Consider the following 20,411-nt stretch of genomic DNA (forward strand, 5'->3'; position numbering starts at 1 on the left):
AATGAAAGTCTCAATGTTGACAAAACAGAAACTCATGGACTTGAAGAGCAGACTTGTGGTTGCCAGGGGGGAAGGGCCAAGGGAGTGGGATGGACTGGGAATCCGGGGTTAATAGATACAAACTATTGCCTTTGGAGTGGATAAGCAATGAGATCCTACTGTATGGCACTGGGAACTACATCTAGTCATTTATGATGGAGCTGGATGGAGGATAATGTGAGAAAGAGAATGTATGTGAGTCACTTTGCTGTACGGTAGAAAATTGACAAAACACTCTAAACCAGTTATAATGGGGAAAAAAAGATTAAAAGTCTCAGTGTTGAAACTTGTTCTGCTCAGATAATATAAATCTCAGCCACCAGGAACCATCAAAAACAAACATTTCTATCTTTTTTTTTTTTTTTTTTTTGAGTGTTGCACCTGAGCCATATGGAGGTTCCCAGGCTAGGGGTCTAATTGGAGCTGTAGCCTCCAGCCTATGCCAGAGCCACAGCAACGCCAGATCCGAGCCAAGTCTTCCACTTACACAACAGCTCACAGCAACGCCGGATCCTTAACGAGCAAAGCCAGGGATCAAACCCGAAACCTCACGGTTCCTAGTCGGATTTGTCTCCACTGAGCCACAACAGGAACTCCACAAACAAACATTTCTAGATCCATTTAGAGAGCATCCTAAAATATATTATTCCTTGTTTTCTTAAACAGCATATGGGTTTTGGGTTTTGGCTTTATAAACCCACTCTTAGCTGTGATCTGGAGCAGTGCATTTGCTGGATAGGTGACGTCTTCCTATAGTGGTCACAACTTTTTGTGTTTAAGCTACCTTTCTGGGCACGGCTAAATGCTATTTAAGAAACTTAAAATACACCTTAAAAAAAAGAAGGAAATTCTGCAACATGTGAGAACATGGATGAAGGTAGAGGATATGATGCTGAGTGAATTAAGCAGACACAGAAGGACAAATACTGTATGACCTCATTTATGTGAGAAGTTTAACACAGTCAAATTTATGGAAGTAGAGGGTGGAATGGTGGTTGCTGGGGGCTGGGGAGGGTGGAGGGGAAATGGAGAGTCGCTACTCAGTGGGTACAAAGGCTTAGTTGCACCAGAGAAGTTCTGGAGATATGCAGTACAACGTCATGCCTATTGTACACCTAAAATTTTGTTAGAAGATTGTATCTCATGTTAGATATTTTACTAAGATTTTAAAAATTATGATTTAGGAGTTAAGACCATTTGAGGAAATAAAAGGCAGTAAAATATGAGAACCTTAAGTGTTTTTCTGCCTATTTTACCTGCGTATTTACTCCTCCCCATATTCTTGATAAGACAGTGAATGTTGGGAGAACATTGTATGGGGGCAGGCCAGGGACTGGAGAGGGATAGCTTCAGTGGTGATGCCTGTTGGAAGAGGGCCTATTAAGACTTGAAGACTGGAGTTCCCATTGTGGCGCAGCAGAAACAAATCCGACTAATAACCCCGAGGTTGTGTGTTTGATCCCTGGCCTCCCTCAGTGGGTTAAGGATCCCGCGTTGCCGTGAGCTGAGGTGTAGGTCGCAGACGCAGCTCGGACCCAGCATTGCTGGGGCTGTGGTGTAGGATGGCGGCTATAGCTCTGATTAGACCCTTAGCCTGGGAACCTCAATATGCCTTGAGTGCGGCCCTAAAAAAAAATAAAAGACTTGAAGACTATTTTTGTTTAGATGATATGTTTATGTGGAGTAACTAATGGTGAAAAATAGCAAAGCTATTCTTGCACCACTGTGCAGAATTAGGGGTTATGTACACCCCACCCCACCCCACCCCACCCATCTTCCCTCCCAACTAGTACTTGGAGTCTTTGGAATGGCCTTTTCACTTGCTTGTGTCTTCTTGCTATTTCTTTCCCATCACCTGTTGACAAGTACAGCTCTAAGTCTTTTTGTTTGTTTGTTTGTTTTAAAGCCTGGATGCCTTTGCATTTTTTTTTTTAAACATATATATTAAAGCTCTCCAACCCTTTACTGTTGATGGGGTAATGGTACCTACCTCAGAATGTGGTGGAAGTGCCATAAGGTGCTTAGAAAACATTAGCTATTATTGTTTTTGGATAACCCTCTTCCAAACTCCTTTTTTTTTAGAAACTGATTCAGCAGTACAGAAAGACCATAGAAACCAGACACCTGCTCCATCTGCACCTCAAACTTCTGCTCCTTCTAAGTACCACCGAACCCGATCTGGGGGAGCCAGGGATGAACGATACCGATCAGGTAAGAGGGAACTGAAAATTACCGTGGAACAGCTTTTCCTCACTGTAGTATGAACTGTCGATCCTGAGAGCTCATAATGTTTGTTTTTTTTCCCTTGAAGCACCAATATGTCTATATTAATTCATTCATCAACCACTTACTGAGTACCTGTTTCATGACAGGTGTCGTAGATACTCTTATTTGCTCGGGATACAGCCCCAAATAAGACATTCCTGCCCTCAAGGGCAGAAGGGGAGCCAAGCAAGTACAAAGAGGATGTGAATAAATAAATAAGAAGGCAGAGGGCTAGGGTCTCCTGGGATGGCATTGGGAGAGCTCGGAAGACCCTGTTGGAAGAGGCAGGTCCTCTGTGTTGCCAGAGCTGTTGATTAGTCCCTTAACTGTTGGAGCTGGAAAAGAAACTCACAGTAAAATTTCGAGTTGATAAATCCTTCCCCTTTACTTCTTCTGACCCAGAAAACACCCATGGGGAAGGAAACGGCTTGTGCTGTGGCTGGCAGTGGGAACATGCTCCTGCCACCCGCCCATCCAGGACTGATGAGCAGAAATAAATCACAGACTCCCAGGTGGACGTGTGGCGTGGTAGCTCGTCCCATGCCCATCGAAGGTCCACTGCACTAATAAGATAGTCACCACGGCACATGCGTTATTTTCAGAAGTAGCAGAGTTAAGGCAGAAGAATAACTGGAATGTTATTGTACTTTACCCATGTTTTTTTCTCCCTTATACCAGCCAAGGTTACCTTATCCTTTCCTTCCTTCCTCCCTCCCTCCTTTCCTTCCTGCCTTCGGTTCTCCTCGTTTTTACAGCAGGCAACAAAAAGATTAGTAAGCAACACAAAAGGGATTCTGTACACTCTGTGTTCAGGCCGATCACATAGAGAAAAAAGGCTTTAGTAAGCTCATTCATCAGTGGAACGTTTTGACCTTCACCTACTAAAACTCACCTGTCTTTTCCACCAGTTCTTTGAGATTTACCTCTCTCCCTGGGACTTTTCTTTTTAGGGTAGTAATGAGAAGGCCAGAGAGGAGGTAAAGAAGGGAACAAAGGTGATTTGAAAAACCTGAAGATAGTGAAAGTTGTGAGTTCTGTACTACTGCCATTGGGGGGAGCATAAAAGAGGAGGCCTGCAAATGTGAATTTTGGCTGAAAATCACATTCTTCAATATATTAGGAACTGCCCAACTGAATAGCAAAAAAAAGTTTGGCACTTGTTGAGAATTCTGGCTTCCATGAATAAGAGGAAACCAACCCTAGCCACAGAAGGAGAGCAGATAATTTGTAGAGATTGATGGGAGTTGAGCTTCACCTCACTGCCACTCCATTCACAGGAAGGGTTACATTTGCATGTCATATGCAAAAATAGCTTAAGAATGTAGAGTATATTTGGGAATAATTGTAAGCGTCAGAATACAATGATGGGTACACAGAAAGGATTTAATATTCATTTCAGCGCGTGTAACTTGAAAATCCTCTCTTGGGGTTCCTGCTGTGGTAGAGCAGATTAAAGATTTGGTGTTGTCTCTGCAGCAGTTCGGGTGTCTGCTGAGCCATGGGTTTGATTGCAGTGGCTCACGGATTCCCTGTTGCCGCAGCTTCGGCTCAAATTCAATCCCTGGCCCAGGAACTTCCATATGCCACGGGCACTGCCAAAAAAAGAAAAAGGAAAATCCTCTTATAAGAAAAAGGAAAATCCTCTCTTATTTGATGGAGGCTTATTAACACCTACATTTCAGCCAAACATCGTCAAATCTAAACAGATTCTGTGTTTCATGCTTCAGACCTGATGTAAAGAGCTTATGTTTATTCAGAATTTAAGTTATCTGACCTGATTCTGTTGTTTGTGCTTAGCCAAGAAGGTCTGACATTTCAAATACACTTATTTAGTACCTCTTCTTCCTGCTTATTAAATCATGATGCCCCTTTCTACACACGTTATGGTCGCAAGTGCAGAAAATACAGTCTGAGATGCAAGTGATCAGTGGTAAGTCATTCTGATAACTCCTTTAATGTTAATCTTTTGAGCAATTACCCACCTTAAACAAAACAACAGAAACAAAAAAGGACTTTAAAGGAGTATTTGTGTCGCCTTGTTCAGCTCAGACATTAGTACTGGAAAGCGATACCCCCAGCCGTGTCTGGGGACTGAACTTCGGAAGTGATTTCTCTATCAAAGATCAAGATGAATTGTGTACTAGTGAATGAGCTAAATCCAGTTAAAAGAGCTGCCTCTTCTTATCGGTAAGAGGCTTTGCTAATACAGTAACTGAACATCTCCTTTTGACACAGGTGTAATGCGCCAGGGCTTATCATGTTAGACAAAAAATGGTGGTTTCATTTGTCCTGTGGTCTGATACCATGAGTCCTTGTGGCAGAGAAGAACAGGCTCTGTAATGATTAATTATCTCATTGTTACGGACTTTCCAAAGTGTCATTAATGTGACTAAGTCCCCAGTCTTGGCAAGTTTGCTATCACGTTTCATATCTCCTGCAGCAGTACTTTTGGAAAAGTAGTGTTTTTCATTAAGAAGTGTGAGCATTTGATATGCTGTTGATCTCTTGAGAAAGTGCTTTTTTCTCAGTATAATCAATTAATCATTTGTTTTTCAAGACAGCTAAGAACCATAGTTTCATCTAATATAGGAAGGACACTTTTCACATTTTAACATACCTGAAATCAGAATATGTTTTATATAAGATGATATCATAGATTCAATAAAAAAAGGCAGTCTTGATTCAACTAAGTAAATCTCAGGGATACTAAAGTAGTATAATAAATACAAGTTTATAAGAAATATAAATGTAGGATCAAGCTATTCCATTTCAGAGCCAAGAGTTAGTCATTACTATGGTCTTAAAAGTAACAGCATAGGGGAGTTCCCGTTGTGGCGCAGTGGTTAAGGAATCCAACTAGGAACCATGAGGCTGCGGGTTTGATCCCCGGCCTTGCTCAGTGGGTTGAGGATCCGGCGTTGCCGTGAGCTGTGGTGTAGGTCAAAGACTTGGCTCGGATCCCACGTTTCTGTGACTCTGGCATGGGCCTGCGGCTACAGCTCCTATTCGACCCCTAGCCTGGGAACCTCCATTTGCTGTGGGTGTGGCCCTAGAAAAGACAAAAATGATAATAATAATGATTACATATATTATTATGTACACAGATATAGAAATCTGGAGAAATATGTATCAGACTATTGAAGTGAGATTATTTCTGGGAAGTGATGAGTCTAGGGAAAATTTTCATATATGTGTTTAGGTCTTTCCCCAATATGTAAATTAATTTTTTCCACTTTTTTTAAATTGTGGTAAAATACACATGGCAAAATTTGTGTGTATTAATTTTAAACAGAAGAATAACAAAGACTTTTTTCTTTCTAAAATTGAGGTGGAGTTCCCATTATGGCACAGTGGTTAACGAATCCAACTAGGAACCATGAGGTTGCGGGTTCGATCCCTGGCCTTGCTCAGTGGGTTGAGGCTCCAGCGTTGCCATGAGCTCTGGTGTGGGTCGCAGACGTGGCTTGGATCCCAAGTTGCTGTGGCCCTGGTGTAGGCTGGCGGCTACAGCTCCGTTCGACCCCTAGCCTGGGAAACCTCCATATGCCATGGGTGCAGCCCTAGAAAAGGCAAAAAGACAAAAAAAAAAAAATTTGAGGTGTGATGACATAACATTACTTTAGTCTCAAGTACACAGCATAATGATTCAATATTTGCATATATTGTGAAGTGATCACAAGGTCTCATTAGCATCAGTCACCTTTCATAGTTACAAGAAAATTTTTTTTCTTGTGATGAGGACTTTTAAGATTTACTCCCTTAGCAGCTTTCAAATGTATAGTAGAGTATTATTAACTATAGTCACCATACTGTACAGTACATCCCATGGCTTATTTATTTTATACCAGGTTTGTAAAAGATAGTTTTTAAAGTGATATCCCTGGATAAAATATTTAAAGTTTTACATCAATTGTTCTTAATGACTTTTATTCTTTTTTTTTTTTTTTGTCTTTTTAGGGTTGCTCCCGCAGCATGTAGAGGTTCCCAGGCTAGGGGTCAAATCAGAGTTGTAGCCTCAGGCCCATGCCAGAGCCACAGCAACGCGAGATCCAAGCCGAGACTGCGACCCACACCACAGCTCACGGCAATGCTGGATCCTTAACCCACTGAGTGAGTCCAGGGATCAAACCTGCAACCTCATGGTTTCTAGTCGGATTCGTTAACCACTAAGCCACGATGGGAACTCCATAGGAAATGTATTTTTGATGTTCATTTGGAAAATCAAACACTAAAGAATAGCTAAGCAACACTGAGAAAGAAAACAAGAGTGATTATACCTACTAGATGTTAAAACATACTCTAAAAACTCTATAATTAGAACAGTGTGGTATCTGGTTATTTTTTGCAAAAAGAAATATGGGCAGGATAAATTAATAAAGAAATTGATGGAGTTCCTATCGTGGCTCATCAGAAACAAATCTGGCCAGCAGCCATGAGGATGCAGGTTCGATCCCTGGCCTTGCTCAGTGGGTTAAGGATCCAGCATTGCTGTGAGCTTTGGTGTAGGTCGCAGATGTAGTTCAGATCCTGCATTGCTGTGGCTGTGGTGTAGGATGGCAGCTGTAGCTCTGATTCAACTCCTAGCCTGGGAACCTCCGTATGTTGAGGGTGCAGCCCTAAAAAAGACCAAAAAAAATTTTTTTAAAAAGAGAGAGATTGGTGACCTATAAGAGAGTGGATAGGATTGGGGTAGAGGTGGTTGTTGGGGGGTAGTGACACATCTTTAAGTTTACCTTGGTATAGTTTTGACTTTTAGAACCATGTTAGTGAATGGAAAACTATATCTTTACTCACACTATTCCTGATAACTGTGTGGGTTTTCCACACCAAGCCATTCCCGAGTTCTTTGCAGATACCACCTAGATATCCTTATAATTTAATTTAATTCTGACATTACCTACTCGGAAGTTAGTGCAGGCCCCACAGCTCATTCCGCGAGAATGCTCTTACCTTTGAATGCCAATCACAAATGCAGATTTTCTTTGACCCATTATGATGGGGTTACATCCCATTAAATCCACTGGAAGTTGAAAATATTATGAGTTGAAATGCATTAAATATACCTAACCTACTGAACATCATAGCTTAGACTGAGCTGCCTTGGATGTGCTCGGAACCTTACACCAGCAAACAGTGGGTAAATGGAATGTCTGTGTGGTTACAGAGCGGTTGTAAGTGTATCACCTATTTACCTCTGTGATCATATGGCTGACTGGGAGCTGTAGCTTGCTGCCACTGGCTAGCATCATGAGAGAATATCGTCACCAGGAAAAGATAACTCAATTTTGAAGTACAGTTTCTACTGAATACATACTGCTCATTAGCAGTTTATTATGAAGGGTACAAATGATCAGCCAGATGAAGAGGTACATAGAGCAAAGTCCAGAAGGGTCCCAAACCTAAGAGCTTCTGTCCCTGTGGAGCTTAGGGTGCACCTCCCTGCTGGCATGTGGATGTGTTCACCGACCTAGTAGCTCTCCAAACTGCTTATTTTATTTATTTTATTTATTTAACTTTTTTGCTTGTTTTTTAGGGCCCCACTTGGGGCATATGCAAGTTCCCAGCCTAGGGGTCGAATTGGAGCTGCTGCCAGCCTATGCCACAGCCATAACACCACAGGGTCCAAGCCACATCTGTGACCCATGTACACTGCAGCTCATGGCAACATTAGATCCTTAACCCACTAAGTGAGGCCAGGGATTGAATCCACATCCTCATGGATCCTAATCAGGTTCATTAACCACTGAACCACAAAGGGAACTCCCCCTTTATTTATTTATTTTTTCTTTTTTGGCTGTACCCACAGCACATGGAAGTTCCTAGGCCAGGGATCAAACCTGCTCCTCTGCAGAGACAACACTGAATCCTTAACCCCCTGTGCCATAGCAGGAACTCCTCTAAACCTCTTACCGTAGAGTTTTTTTGTGGAGACTCCATTACCTAGGTGTGCTTGATTAAATCATTGGCCATTGGTGATTAGCTCAATCCTGTATCTCTTTCCTCTCCCCAGAGGATGGAGGGTGGGGCTGCAAGTTCTAAACTTCTTTTTTTTTTTTCTTCTTCCCTTTTTGGCCTCCCCACGGCACATGTATCTCCTGGGCCAGGGATCATATCCAAGCCATGACGACCGAAGCTGTAGCTGTGGCAATACTGGCTCCTTAATCCATTGTGCCAGGCTGGGGATTGAACCCGTGTCCCAGTGCACCAAAGACACCACCAATCCCATAACACCACAGGGGGAGCTCCACAAGTTCTAAACTTCTAATCACGGACTTTGTGGTAACCAGCCCCCACCACGATTTGCCTCATTAAAGTAAAAGACACTCCTGTGGCTCAGGAAATTACAAGGGTTTTAGGATCTCAGTGTCAAGAACCCAGGCAGAGATAAAATATGTATTTCTTTTTGTGTCACATAGTGTTTAATCCGCAACTTGGGAAAGGACCTCTAGGAATCAAAGAAAAACAAATGAACCTAACTGTATTACTCAGTAAAATAATACAACTGTCAAAGGTGGAAGGGGTGAGAACTAACCCAAATATTTTTAAATTAAAACTAAAAATGAAGGATTGAACATGCATCCTCATGGACACTAGTCAAATTTGTTTCTACTGAACCATGATGGGAACTCCAGGAATTTTAAAACTACTTTCTGTGTATTGTGGGATTGAGTGAATGAGTAAAATATATTGATTATACTGTTGAGCCAGGTTTTTTTTTTTTTTACTGTTAAAGAAGGGAGTTTACAAACGGAAAAGGGGAATATTGGAATGAATTCTGTGGTGTTGAATTGGAATTGGAGATATTAATGTGAACTCATAGTTTTTAATATAGATGAAAATAGATGTAGATATATATGTGTGCGTTTTTTTATGTTTATATTTCTTTATCCACTGAAAGCACTTAGAAGAAAGATACCCCAATGACACCGAGCACTCCTAGTTCTAGGATCTTTGGTTTCTAAATACCATTCTTCACTAAGAGGACCCAGAGCTCCTTGGAGAAATGTGTGTAATTCCAGTGCTGGAGCAAGGAGCATACCAGATGCGCATGGATCATCTTGTACCAGGAGACAAAGAATGTTCAAAATGACCAGAATAGGAGTTCCCATCCTGGCTCAGTGGTTAGCGAATCTGACTAGCAACCATGAGGTTGCGGGTTTGAACCCCGGCCTTGCTCAGTGGGTCGGGGATCTGGCGTTGCTGTGAGCTGTGGTGTAGGTCACCGACGCCCCCGAGTTGCTGTGGCTCTGGTGTAGGCTGGCGGCTACAGCTTCAATTAGACCCCTACCTGGGAACCTCCATATGCTGCGGGAGCGGCCCTAGAAAAAGCAAAAAGACAAAAAAAAAAAAAGACCAGAATATATCGAAAGGACATCAAAGGTAGTTTGTAGGGTCTCCTGATGGCCAAAGCTGGGATATATGAGCATCAAAATAAGTAATGATAGTAGCAGAATAGTCATGGAATAAAATGAGATTGATAGGTCCGAATATAAATAAATGGTGGAGAAAGGAAAGCTTTTTTTGATAAGAGAATACCAACTAATAAGTACCATTATAATAATAATTGATTCAGGCAACAAGCATCAGTGGATGCTAAAACTACTGGGTGAAGGTCGAATGAAGTGTATAACATTTGTATAGGCTGAAAAGTATTCATCTGTAAATTATGTGTTAACTAGACAAAGGAAGGAGTAGAAACTTTTTAGCAGACAGCGTCTTAACCAAATAATCAAAATCACTATTACCAGTAGCAAGGCAGATGCATCCTGACATCTTGTTTCAAGATAATATATTACTTCTATGGTTGGTATTCCTGCCAAAATGCAAAACCTGAATCTGATTCAGAGGAGATAGCAACAAACCAAAATTTGACAGTATAATTAGTCTATACAAAAATGACAAGGTATTGGAAGATAAAGGTTGAGAAACTGTTCCAGATTATAGGATGATAAAGAGACATAACAACTAAAAGTACTGTGTGATTCTACATTGTGTCCCAGATCAGGGAAAGGGGGGGCACTGTAAAGGACATTACTGGGACAGTGGCTGATTTGGAGGATTGGTTGTGGGTTAGATAATAGTTTGTATCAATTTTTGAATTTCTGGATTTTGATCAATGTACTGTGGATATTATATAAGAAAATATCCTTGTTCTTAGGAAACATATCTGAGTTGGAATTAATCCTTAAATAAATAGGATTAGACTTGCATGCTAAAGTGAAAATTCTGAATTATTCTTATTGCAGGCAGTTGTATGAATGTGGCAAAATTTGGAAACATTGTTTAAATAAATCATGGCACATTCATAGTGGAATACTACATAGCCCTTTAAAATTATGCTGTCAGCCTGCATTTTACACAGAAAGATGTTTCCAGTTATATTATTGAAGGTTTTGGGGTTACCTGAAACAGAACAGCTCAGTCGGTTTTAAATGGCTGGGGTAGGTTTTAGAAGGAAAGGAACAGCTGAGAAGTCCCTAGGAAAGGAGAGAGAGCTCTGGGAATGCAGTCAGCTTCTTAACCCCCTGTGCCACAGTGGGAACTTCTAGGAACTTCGGTTTCTTGATTCAGAGTTTAAATTTCCCCCAAGAAAGGAACTGATTGGTCCAGCTCTTACAAAAGACAGGCTTTTAAAGATCATTCACATGTGTAGATTGGGCCTGTTCTTTGAGAAGGGGAAATCTTTGTGAACTAGGAAGCCCCCCTCAGATGTTATCCACCTCAGTAGGATTTTTTTAAGAGTTAAATCAATGCACAATACAAAAAAACTATGTATAGTATGATCCTGTTTTGTAGAAGTACAGAGTGAGTTTGGGAATGGAAGTGGAAAATCAAGAGTTCTGTCTGGATAATTTTTGTTTGTTTGTTTTGTCTTTCGAGGTCTGCACCCGCAGCATATGGAGGTTCCCAGGGTAGGGGTCTAATTGGAGATGTAGCCTCTGGCCTATGCCACAGCCACAGCAACAGCAGATCTGAGCCGCGTCTGCAACCTACATCACAGCTCATGGCAAAGCCAGATCCTTAACCCACTGAGTGAGGCCAGGGGTTGAACCCGAAACCTCATGGTTCCTAGTCGGATTTGTTTCTGATGCACCGTGATGGGAACTGTTGTCTGGATAATTTTGCAGTTCCTACTAGACATTCAAGTGAAGGGCTGAATTCTTTTGTATCCATAGTGGCAAACAAGTACCATCAGCCCTTTTTTTTTTTCTTTTTTTTTTTTTTTTTTTGGTCTTTTTAGGGCTGCACCCACAGCATATGGAGGTTCCCAGGCTAGGGGTCAAATCGGAGCTATAGTTGCTGGCCTACACCACAGCCATAGCAGCACTCAGATCTGAGCCACATCTGCAACCTACACCACAGCTCGCAGCAATGCCGAATCCTTAACCCGCTGAACGAGGCCAGGGATCAACCCTGCATCCTCATGGATACTAGCTAGATGTGTTTCTGCTGAGCCAGGATGGGGAACTCCAGGCCTTATATTTTCCAGTTCAAAATCAACCCCTCTCTCCCCAAGCTCTCACTCCCTTTCAGCCAGTTAAGAAATCCTAAGCTTGAAGAATGAGAGTGTCCTCTGGGCACCTGCATGGCACACATTCCCTTCAGAGCTGGGATTCCCACCCAGTGCAGATGCCTGTAGACGCTTCCCCTCTCTCCATCCCCGACCCCGTCTCCACCAGCTCCTTGTCTGCCTTGTTAAGGCATTTTTCTCCTCTGTAAATTGTCCTTGACTACTTCCTTTATCTCTTTTTCATTTTCATTTTTTCATTGTTACAATACAAGTGATAAAAGTCACCTAAACACCCCTTTTTAACAATCGAGGCAGTAATAGTTTAGCTCACAGAAACAAACACTTTGAGAGCCAGGAGCTAATACATGCAAACTTTTAATCTTTCAGATATCCACACAGAAGCAGTTCAAGCTGCACTGGCAAAGCATAAAGAACAGAAAATGGCTTTGCCCATGCCCACCAAAAGGCGGTCCACATTTGTCCAGTCTCCTGCGGATGCCTGCACACCTCCTGGTAGGTTTATCAGAAGCGCTCTCTCTGACAGTTACTACTTTGATGTTTCCGAAATGAGTTCTGCTTTTTCTTTTCTGAGGTAGGAACCAGAACTCTGTCCTTGTCATCAGAGGTGTATGAGAGTACACAGTGAAAGTGGCAGCTCTTGAATGTCCCATCAGAAACAACACACAAAAAGAGGCCATAGGAGTAAAGCTATTTTTGAAAAAATTTCCTTCTGAATTTCCAGCATTTCTTTGCTGTGACCTCCAAACTCATGTAATCATAAATAAATAAAGGCCAAAGCTTAGGGTCTAAAAAATATTCTTCTCTGATTAAATAGCTATTCTCGTTGACATCCAGAATATGACTTGGAGTCGTATAGGTCTTTAAGAGATTTATGCTCCCAAATCAGGTGCTGTCTCTGCAACAGTCATAGGAATATGTAGACTTGTTTGTGTCATAAAAAGAGTAATTGTGCAAAGTTATAATCTGAAAAATGTGTGTAAATGTGTTTATGTGTATGTTAATATATTTTGTATATGTATATATATTTAAGAATCTACTTTTTATAGTGGAATCAGGAGTTCAGTGGGAACCAAGCGTCCCATCCCCGTCCTCCAGACTTGGAAGGCTTCCTCCCACTAAAGTAAATTTAAGAGGTATAACTTCATATTTGAGGAGCAACTGGAACAACTTTTAAGTTGTCTATTCAGACTCTTTCCCAAAGATCTTCAAAACCTTAAAAAGTTTTTTTAGGTGAAATCCTAGGCAAAAGCTCGATGTAGGCCCCTAAGACTAAACGTAATAAATCTATTTCAGAGCCTCAGCACAGTGCCTCTTTATTGTCATGTTACTGGTAATGAAATCTTCGGGGAAAACCATTTCTGTTGGTCTAAGGGGCTTCCCATGTCTTTGGGGGGAGATCCCTGGGAAGATGACATTGTCCCTTGGACTCTGATTCACAGGCATCACGTTGAGCTGTTCACACTGATCCTGTTCCTGGCCTAGGTTTCTAGTGATAGTTTCCTCCTAGCTTTTGGCTACCTTCTCAGAGCATTTGGGTGTGCTGTGGGCTCATTAACTGTGTGTGCTTTTTTTCTTTACATATGTGGCGTCAATATGTTTGAAAGAGAAATAGCTCTGTGGCTTCAAGTGTTTCTCAAAACGTAACACAGGATACCTCTAGCAGCCCATCACAATGAGACAGTTTGTGTCTCTAGCGGCGCATACTTCCAGCCCACTCATTCAGAATCTTGGACGGCCTCCCTTCCTCCGCATTAGCCCAGCACCAGTTGGGTCCTCGTGGACAAAGGGGCTCTCAGTTTAGTAGCCGTTCCTTGCTGGCAGATTCTGCTGCAGCGCGGCTGCGGGTTCAGCCGTGCTAAATGGCAGAGGGTAGGGAGCGGCGTGACTTGGAGCTCTTCGAGACAGCCCTCTCCAGAGCTGTTCTGTTTCGCAGTAAATAGTTTTGCTCTCATGGCCTCGGGTGAAATGTGAGAGTGCAGCAAAGGATCTTGAGAATGCTCAGAAGACATGGAAGCCTCCTCTGTCCCCTTAGAAAGTGATTGCCTGAGGGGAGTTCACCCGCTACCTCAAGGCTCTTCACCACAGCTGAATGGGACCAGAGTCCTTTGGAATTCTCCACAGGCCTCTCTGTCTCTAAACATTCATGTTCTACTCTCGCTGCAGCCTTCAAGATGTGGCATAATTTTCTTGGTCACCTGTGCTTTTAAAAATTTCATGATTGTAAAGATGCCATCCTTTCTCCTAAGACCTTTATTTATTGAATAATAAAAAGTTGTGCACAGTTCCCCTCGTGGCACAGCGGAAACAAATCCGACCAGGAGCCATGAAGTTGCGGGTTCGATCCCTGGCCTTGTTCAGTGGCTTAAGGATCTGGCGTTGCTGTGGCTCTGGCGCAGGCCGGCAACTGTAGCTCTGATTAGACCCTTAGCCTGAGAACCTACACATGCCCGTGAGTGTGGCCCTAAAAAGCAAGAAAGAAAAAGTTTTCCTGTTCACTTATCTCCTGTTGTGGGGTCTCTGTGTAGTATGTGAGAGACATTAATTTGCTCTTAGGGACGTCAGTGGTGTCAAATAGCAGAGGAATTCTCTCTCATTGAGAGCACCCTACATGGTGATTTCTCACTCGGCCCCCACTTAGAGCTGGATCTTGAGGCTTTTGTTCAACAATTACGCACATGCTTGTGTGCTCCACTGTGAGGGAGTGTGATCATAAGGCTTCCATTAACCCCTTTCATTTGAGGGGGTGGAACTTGCTGTTCCCAAGATAGGATCTGGATTCCATTCTCTCCAAGCATCTGAGAGCCACCTGTTAGAGAGTTGGCTAGTGCAGTTTAATCTTTCAGCACTATTTCTCTGAACCTGTTACAGCCTCACCCAGGAATGGTAGGTTGTTACCTTGCGCTGAAGGGGTGGAGAGGAAGAGGAGAACTGGCATGAATTATTGTAATTATAGGCTGATTTTTAAAAGCCAGGTTCTAGGGCAGAGTTCCTGCTGTGGCACAGTGGGTTAAGAATCTGAGGAGTTCCCATCCTGGCTCAGTAATTAACGAATCCGACTAGGAACCATGAGGTTGCGGGTTCAATCCCTGGCCTTGCTCAGTGGGTTAAGGATCTAGCGTTGCCGTGAGCTGTGGTGTAGGTTGCAGACACGGCTCAGATCCCGAGTTGCTGTGGCTCTGGCATAGGTCAGCTTCGATTCAACCTCCATATGTTGCAGGAGTGGCCCAAGAAATGGCAAAAAGACAAAAAGACAAAAAAAAAAAAAAAAAGAATCTGGCTACACCAGCTTGGATCACTGCAGAGGTGCGGGTTCAATCCCCAGCCTGGTGCAGTGGGTTAAAGGATCCAGCATCACTGTGGCTATGGCTGTAGGTCACAGCTGCAGCTTGGATTCAGTCCCTGCCCTGGGGAGTTCCTGTTGTAGCCGAGCAGATTAAGAACCCAGCAAGTGTCCATGAGGATGTGGGTTCAATCCCTGGCCTTGCTCATTGGGTTAAGGATCCAGTGTTGCCTCAAGCTGCAGTGTAGGTCACAGATGTGGCTTGGATCAGGTGTAGCTGTGGCTGTGGTATAAGAGGCTGGCAGCTGCAGTTCCCATTGGACTCCTAGCCTGGGAACTTCCGTATGCCACAGGTGTGGCCATTAAAGGGGAAAAAAATGTTTTCTTGGGCCATTGTAAAAGTGACCTTGCTATGACTTTCTTAAAAAGTTGTGCCCCTCTTACAGGGCACAATTAACCTCAGATTTCACAGTATGTTAATCATGTTGTCCTTTGTGCACTATCAGAGGTCACACCACACACACATCCCAAAGCCTGCTTCTGGTCAGGGCCCTTACCCTGCACCTGGTGTGCCACATGGACCTAGTTTCTGGGGTGCTGCTGGAGCGCACTGCTAGTCGGCTTCTCTGGGAGGCACCCAGCATGTAACAGTCAAAATTACTGAATTGTTGAGAACTTAGAGCTGTTTTTTGAGGGATTTAATAAAAAGGATTTAAGGAGTAAACTATGACATAAATCTCAGCTTTATCCGCAGTACCATATAGTCTGGAAAATATGGTAAATAGTTGGCCTGCGAAATAATTTGTCTTTTGTTCATAAATCCTCAAATAATAAAATGTCAGTCAACCTGAAATTTGCTTATTGACATGTGCACTGATTTTGGTCGTGTGGATTGGAAATTTTAAATTCTCCAAGTTGGTAGCATTCTCTGGTTCTTTTCGTGCCTGTGGCCTTTTTCAGTCTTTTAGACCGCTTGAATTACTGCCATCCAATTCCCTTTATGTGCTGAAATCATTGACTAATGTCATGAGGCAATTACCTCAGCTCTTTCTTTGTAGGGGTTCTTTGTGTAACGCTATTACTCATTCATACAGATAAACACAATGCAAAAACTACAGCGTATATTTTTTCCCCGCTAAGCTTTTTCTGCACCCGTGTGGACTTGCCCTGCGTTGCATCCTGAGGGTATGAGGATGACCAAATAGACCAAATAATGACCCCAAAGCACAGTAAGCTGTTTTGACTGGCTTGTGTAGAATAGGGTTTAAAATTTAGAAGTCTGTCTCACACAGGGCTCCCCTTGAAAGTGACTTTAGTAGTAATTCATAGAGCCAGACAAGGAGAAATTACCTCTTTCTATTTCTGTATGTGAAAATGATGCCCATGAATAGACTGAGATAGCGTTATACTTTTAACCTTTAGCAATGCTTTATAGAATTATAGTATGCAAAGGATTTTCATATATACCAGTGGCTGCCTTCCTTGTTTGTTCCTCATAACTCTCTACTCCATGAAGTGGGAAATCCAGATTTCTTTAGAGATGAGGAAACAAACAGATTTATAGTGACTATGTGATTTGCCCCAGCTTATACAGCAATTATGTGGCAGGGTCAAGTTTCTTGATTTTTTTTTACTGTACTAAAGCATCATGTTTGAGAAGTCCTTTTTTACTTAATAGGCATTCCTATATCTATTATTCCAAACAAATGTAATAGCTATGGCCTTCTGGGAGTTTATAGTCCAAAACATGTGTTAGTCAGTTACCAACTTGGAGAGTTTTCTTGAAATATTCTAATGTTATTCGAAACCACAGAATTAACAGAGATGGCAAATTAGACCTCCGTAAATGTGCTCTAATTAATAGATTTGGATCTTTAACATACTTTCATAATTGGTATGGGTTATGAGCAATGCGCCATAATTACTGGGAGGATTAGTATTCAATATTCTTTAAGCCAAAGCACAATAAAAATCCACCCTATCAGGTTGAATTTGTTTATTTCAATAGGTGATTGCGAAATTTAAGGTTTGCCAGTAAAAATAATTTCATGGTTACTATTTCTTGAGTACCTCTGTATACTAGTCAAAGGGCTAAGTGCTTAACATATATTTTTTCATTATTTGTTTTCTCAACAATTCTCTGTCCCATTTTACAGATGAGAAAACAGGTTTAGACAGGCTCAGTAACTTGCTTGGACATCTGTTTCTAGCTGTGTAGTCAGTTAAATAAACTGAAAATTCTCTCCTAGAAACAGGAGAAAGAAAATTTCTCTTTAAACATTCTAGATAGGATATAATCAGCTTCCTTTTAAATACATACAGAAGTAGGAGAGGGAGAAAATGATGACTGAAAATGGGTTGCAGTGAGATGGGGCTGACTTTGGCTGCCCTGGGGGGAGGGAGACAGTAAACAAGGAGCCTAAATGTTAGTTACTACGGGGGTAGAAAAGAAAGCCTTGGACCTTATGTAGATTTGGAAGCTGGAATTGAGATCTCTGGAGGGGTTCACATCTTTAGCAGAAGGGGGAACCTAAAAAAATTAACCTGCTGGCACAAGAAGACCTTGTCAAAAAACCTTCCCTGGTGCCTGGCCTTGGAGTAATGGGGGCAGGGACCTTTCCTAAGAATTTGTCATCAGTAGGTACAAGAATGTTAGTTCTTAGCAGTGTCTTGCCTGGTAAGAACTAACATTAGAAAGTGGTCCTAGGCTAATGATAACCGTGGGGCACAAATGGTTTCTGAAAGGATACAACCTCAACCCAGGGATTTAGGATTCCTACAGATAAAGATCCACTGAATTTTGTGAGCAAACAATCCAGAAATAGAAAATACCTTGAGAGAGAATCAATAGAAAAAGAACAACAGCAGCAAACAGTAGAATTGAGACCCATAAGAACTGCTTTGCCCGACTGCTGTGTCAATGGCAGAGCTAAGATAGGAATTCAGAGCAGTCTGACTTTGAAAGGCTATTCTCTTTTCTCTAAATTACTTGGCATAGTGCCTTTTATTCCACCAGACTGTCGAATAGATGCGTTCTGGTAATTTTGGAGCTCTGTCATCTGCTGCATGTTTGATCTAACTTTTCAAGTAGACAGTAAGTTTGTTTTTTTTTTAAAGAACTTTCTTCTCACCCCAGTATTAATTGTAAATATTCATTTCATGAAATTTTTTTCATAGACGTGGGACACTACCTAGAAAAATAGTATTTGGAGGGAGTTCCTGTTGTGACTCAGCGGAAACAAAGCTGACTAGTATCCACAAGGATGCGAGTTCGAAACCTGGCCTTGCTCAGTGGGTTGGGGATCCAGAGTTTCTGTGAGCTGTGGTGTAGGTTGCAGAGGCATCTTGGATCCCGAGTTGCTGTGGCTGTGCAGTTGACTGGCAGCCATAGCTCCGATTCAACCCCTAGCCTGGGAACCTCCATATGCCGTGGGTGTGGCCCTAAAAAACAAAACAAAACCCCACAAACAAACAAACAAAAAACAACCCAAAACAGTGTTTGGAGATCCTTTATAGGTAGAGTGACCTGGAATAATTATGAATAGTGAGTGCCCCTTCTCGCAAAGTATCCCTGTTTGGATGTTTTGGGTTAGGCAGCTCACCTCCACTGATGAGGTTCTGCATAGTGACTTTCAGTCCCAGCCAGCTCTCTGCACACAGGTTACTTTGGGGTGCTAAAGAGCCTCTTGCATAGTTTTGAACATCTCCCTAATCCTTGTCTGGTGAATCAGTACCCACCCTGGTTGAGTTAGTGCTAAATTAATCTGTTTAGAATTTGTAACCCAAGGTAGGTTCAGAATGGCCTGCTTCCCAAACTAACCTTTTAATCTCTTCCATATATTTTTTTTTACTCCCAGGGTGCCACTTCTTGGGTCTCTAAAGTTTTTCCTTTCTAAGCTTCCCCTATATAGAAACTTCTTTGCCTCTCATAAAGGTTCTGAAAGTCCTTAATTCCTCTGACTCACCAACGCAAGAGAACATGACACTACCCACCCCAAATAAAGACAAGAATTTTTCTTTGTGGGCTCCAGAATGTTGTACACTAACTGTCTTAGTGATTGTTTCCTTTATTTGTTCTGTGGCATATTTTATAGTAGTTGTGAGAATGAGGTCTTTCTTTCAGTGAGTCTTGACTTACCTGCTGTTCTAAGCTGGTGTCAGGTCTGAATGGGTATCAGCTGTCAGAACCCAGTGGTGGGCACTGTCTTTCTAAGAACTTGTGCAGCTTGCACCATACCTCTCAGGTCATATAGACTGACTTTGAGATGTTACCATCCTCTTACCAGGCATCATTTTCACCCCCACAAACCTTATAAAATCAGCTTTGTTGAATTATAACCAACACACAATAAGCATAAAGCATGTACTTTGCTAAATTCAACATAGCAAAACCGTGAAACCGTCACCACAGTTAAGATAATGAAAATGAACATAAGGGGGATTCTTCTTCCCCCTCCCAGTCTGTCCTGGGAGCTGTTTGCTTTCCTATAATAAAGACTTTGCTTGCTAAAAAAAAAAAAAAAAAAAAGAAGAAGAAGAAGAAAGAAAAGAGAAAAAAAAATAAAGAAAATGAACATACCTCTCACCCCTAAAGGTTTCCTCATAATCCCTTTGTAATCTCAGCTCTTCTGACCACCATGAGGTAACCACTGATCTGATTTTTTTCTATTACTATACATTAATTTGCATTTTCTGGAATTTTGTGTGTTTATGTAAGTAGAATCACACCGTTCTCCACTTCCTGCCACCCCCCTCCTCCATGATGAGTGGAAAGTCTCACTTCTTTAATTCAGCATAATTATTTTGAGATTCATCCATGTTGTGTGTATCAGTAGTTCCTTCCTTTTTATTGCTGAGTAGTATTCCATCATAAAAATACACCATAATTTGTTTATCCTTTCAGTTGTTGGTGGACGTTTGGGTTGTTTCCCATTTTTAGCTGTTACAAATAAAATTCCTATGAACATTCATTACAAGTTCTTCTATAGATAGATGCTCTCATTTCTTTTGGGTAGATACCCAGGAATGGAATTGATAGGTAATATCGTAGGTATTTAAAATTTTAGGGTAAACATTTTTAGATGTAATAAATATACTTTCTACCAAGAAAGGGGGAGTCATTTCCACGAATGGCTAAAGATTAAAAAGAGCTGCAGCAGTTAAAACAGGTAGTAAATTCAGGCAGGACTTTTCTTCCCTTAAAATCCACAAACTAATTGTTTATATGTTTCCTAATTGGTTATAAATGGATTTTTTTTTTGTCTTTTTGCTATTTCTTGGGCTGCTCCCACGGCA

At 41.8% G+C, this 20,411-nt stretch overlaps 1 protein-coding gene across 6 annotated transcripts in view; it reads left to right on the forward strand.

The window, feature by feature from the left end:
- Positions 1-20,411, forward strand: part of DIP2B (disco interacting protein 2 homolog B) — a 234,618-nt gene that overhangs the window by 128,769 nt on the left and 85,438 nt on the right. For all 6 annotated transcript variants that reach the window (XR_007135806.1, XM_047786602.1, XM_047786601.1 and 3 more), the window contains exons 3-4: positions 2,122-2,250; positions 12,203-12,328. Coding sequence is in view for 5 of the 6 variants with exons in the window: in XM_047786602.1 (XP_047642558.1) it covers positions 2,122-2,250; positions 12,203-12,328 (255 nt within the window). In the remaining variant the exon portion in view is untranslated. The remainder of the gene's footprint in view (positions 1-2,121; positions 2,251-12,202; positions 12,329-20,411) is intronic.

Source organism: Phacochoerus africanus, chromosome 7, assembly GCF_016906955.1.
Source record: "Phacochoerus africanus isolate WHEZ1 chromosome 7, ROS_Pafr_v1, whole genome shotgun sequence".
In the NCBI taxonomy this organism is placed as follows: domain Eukaryota; kingdom Metazoa; phylum Chordata; class Mammalia; order Artiodactyla; family Suidae; genus Phacochoerus; species Phacochoerus africanus.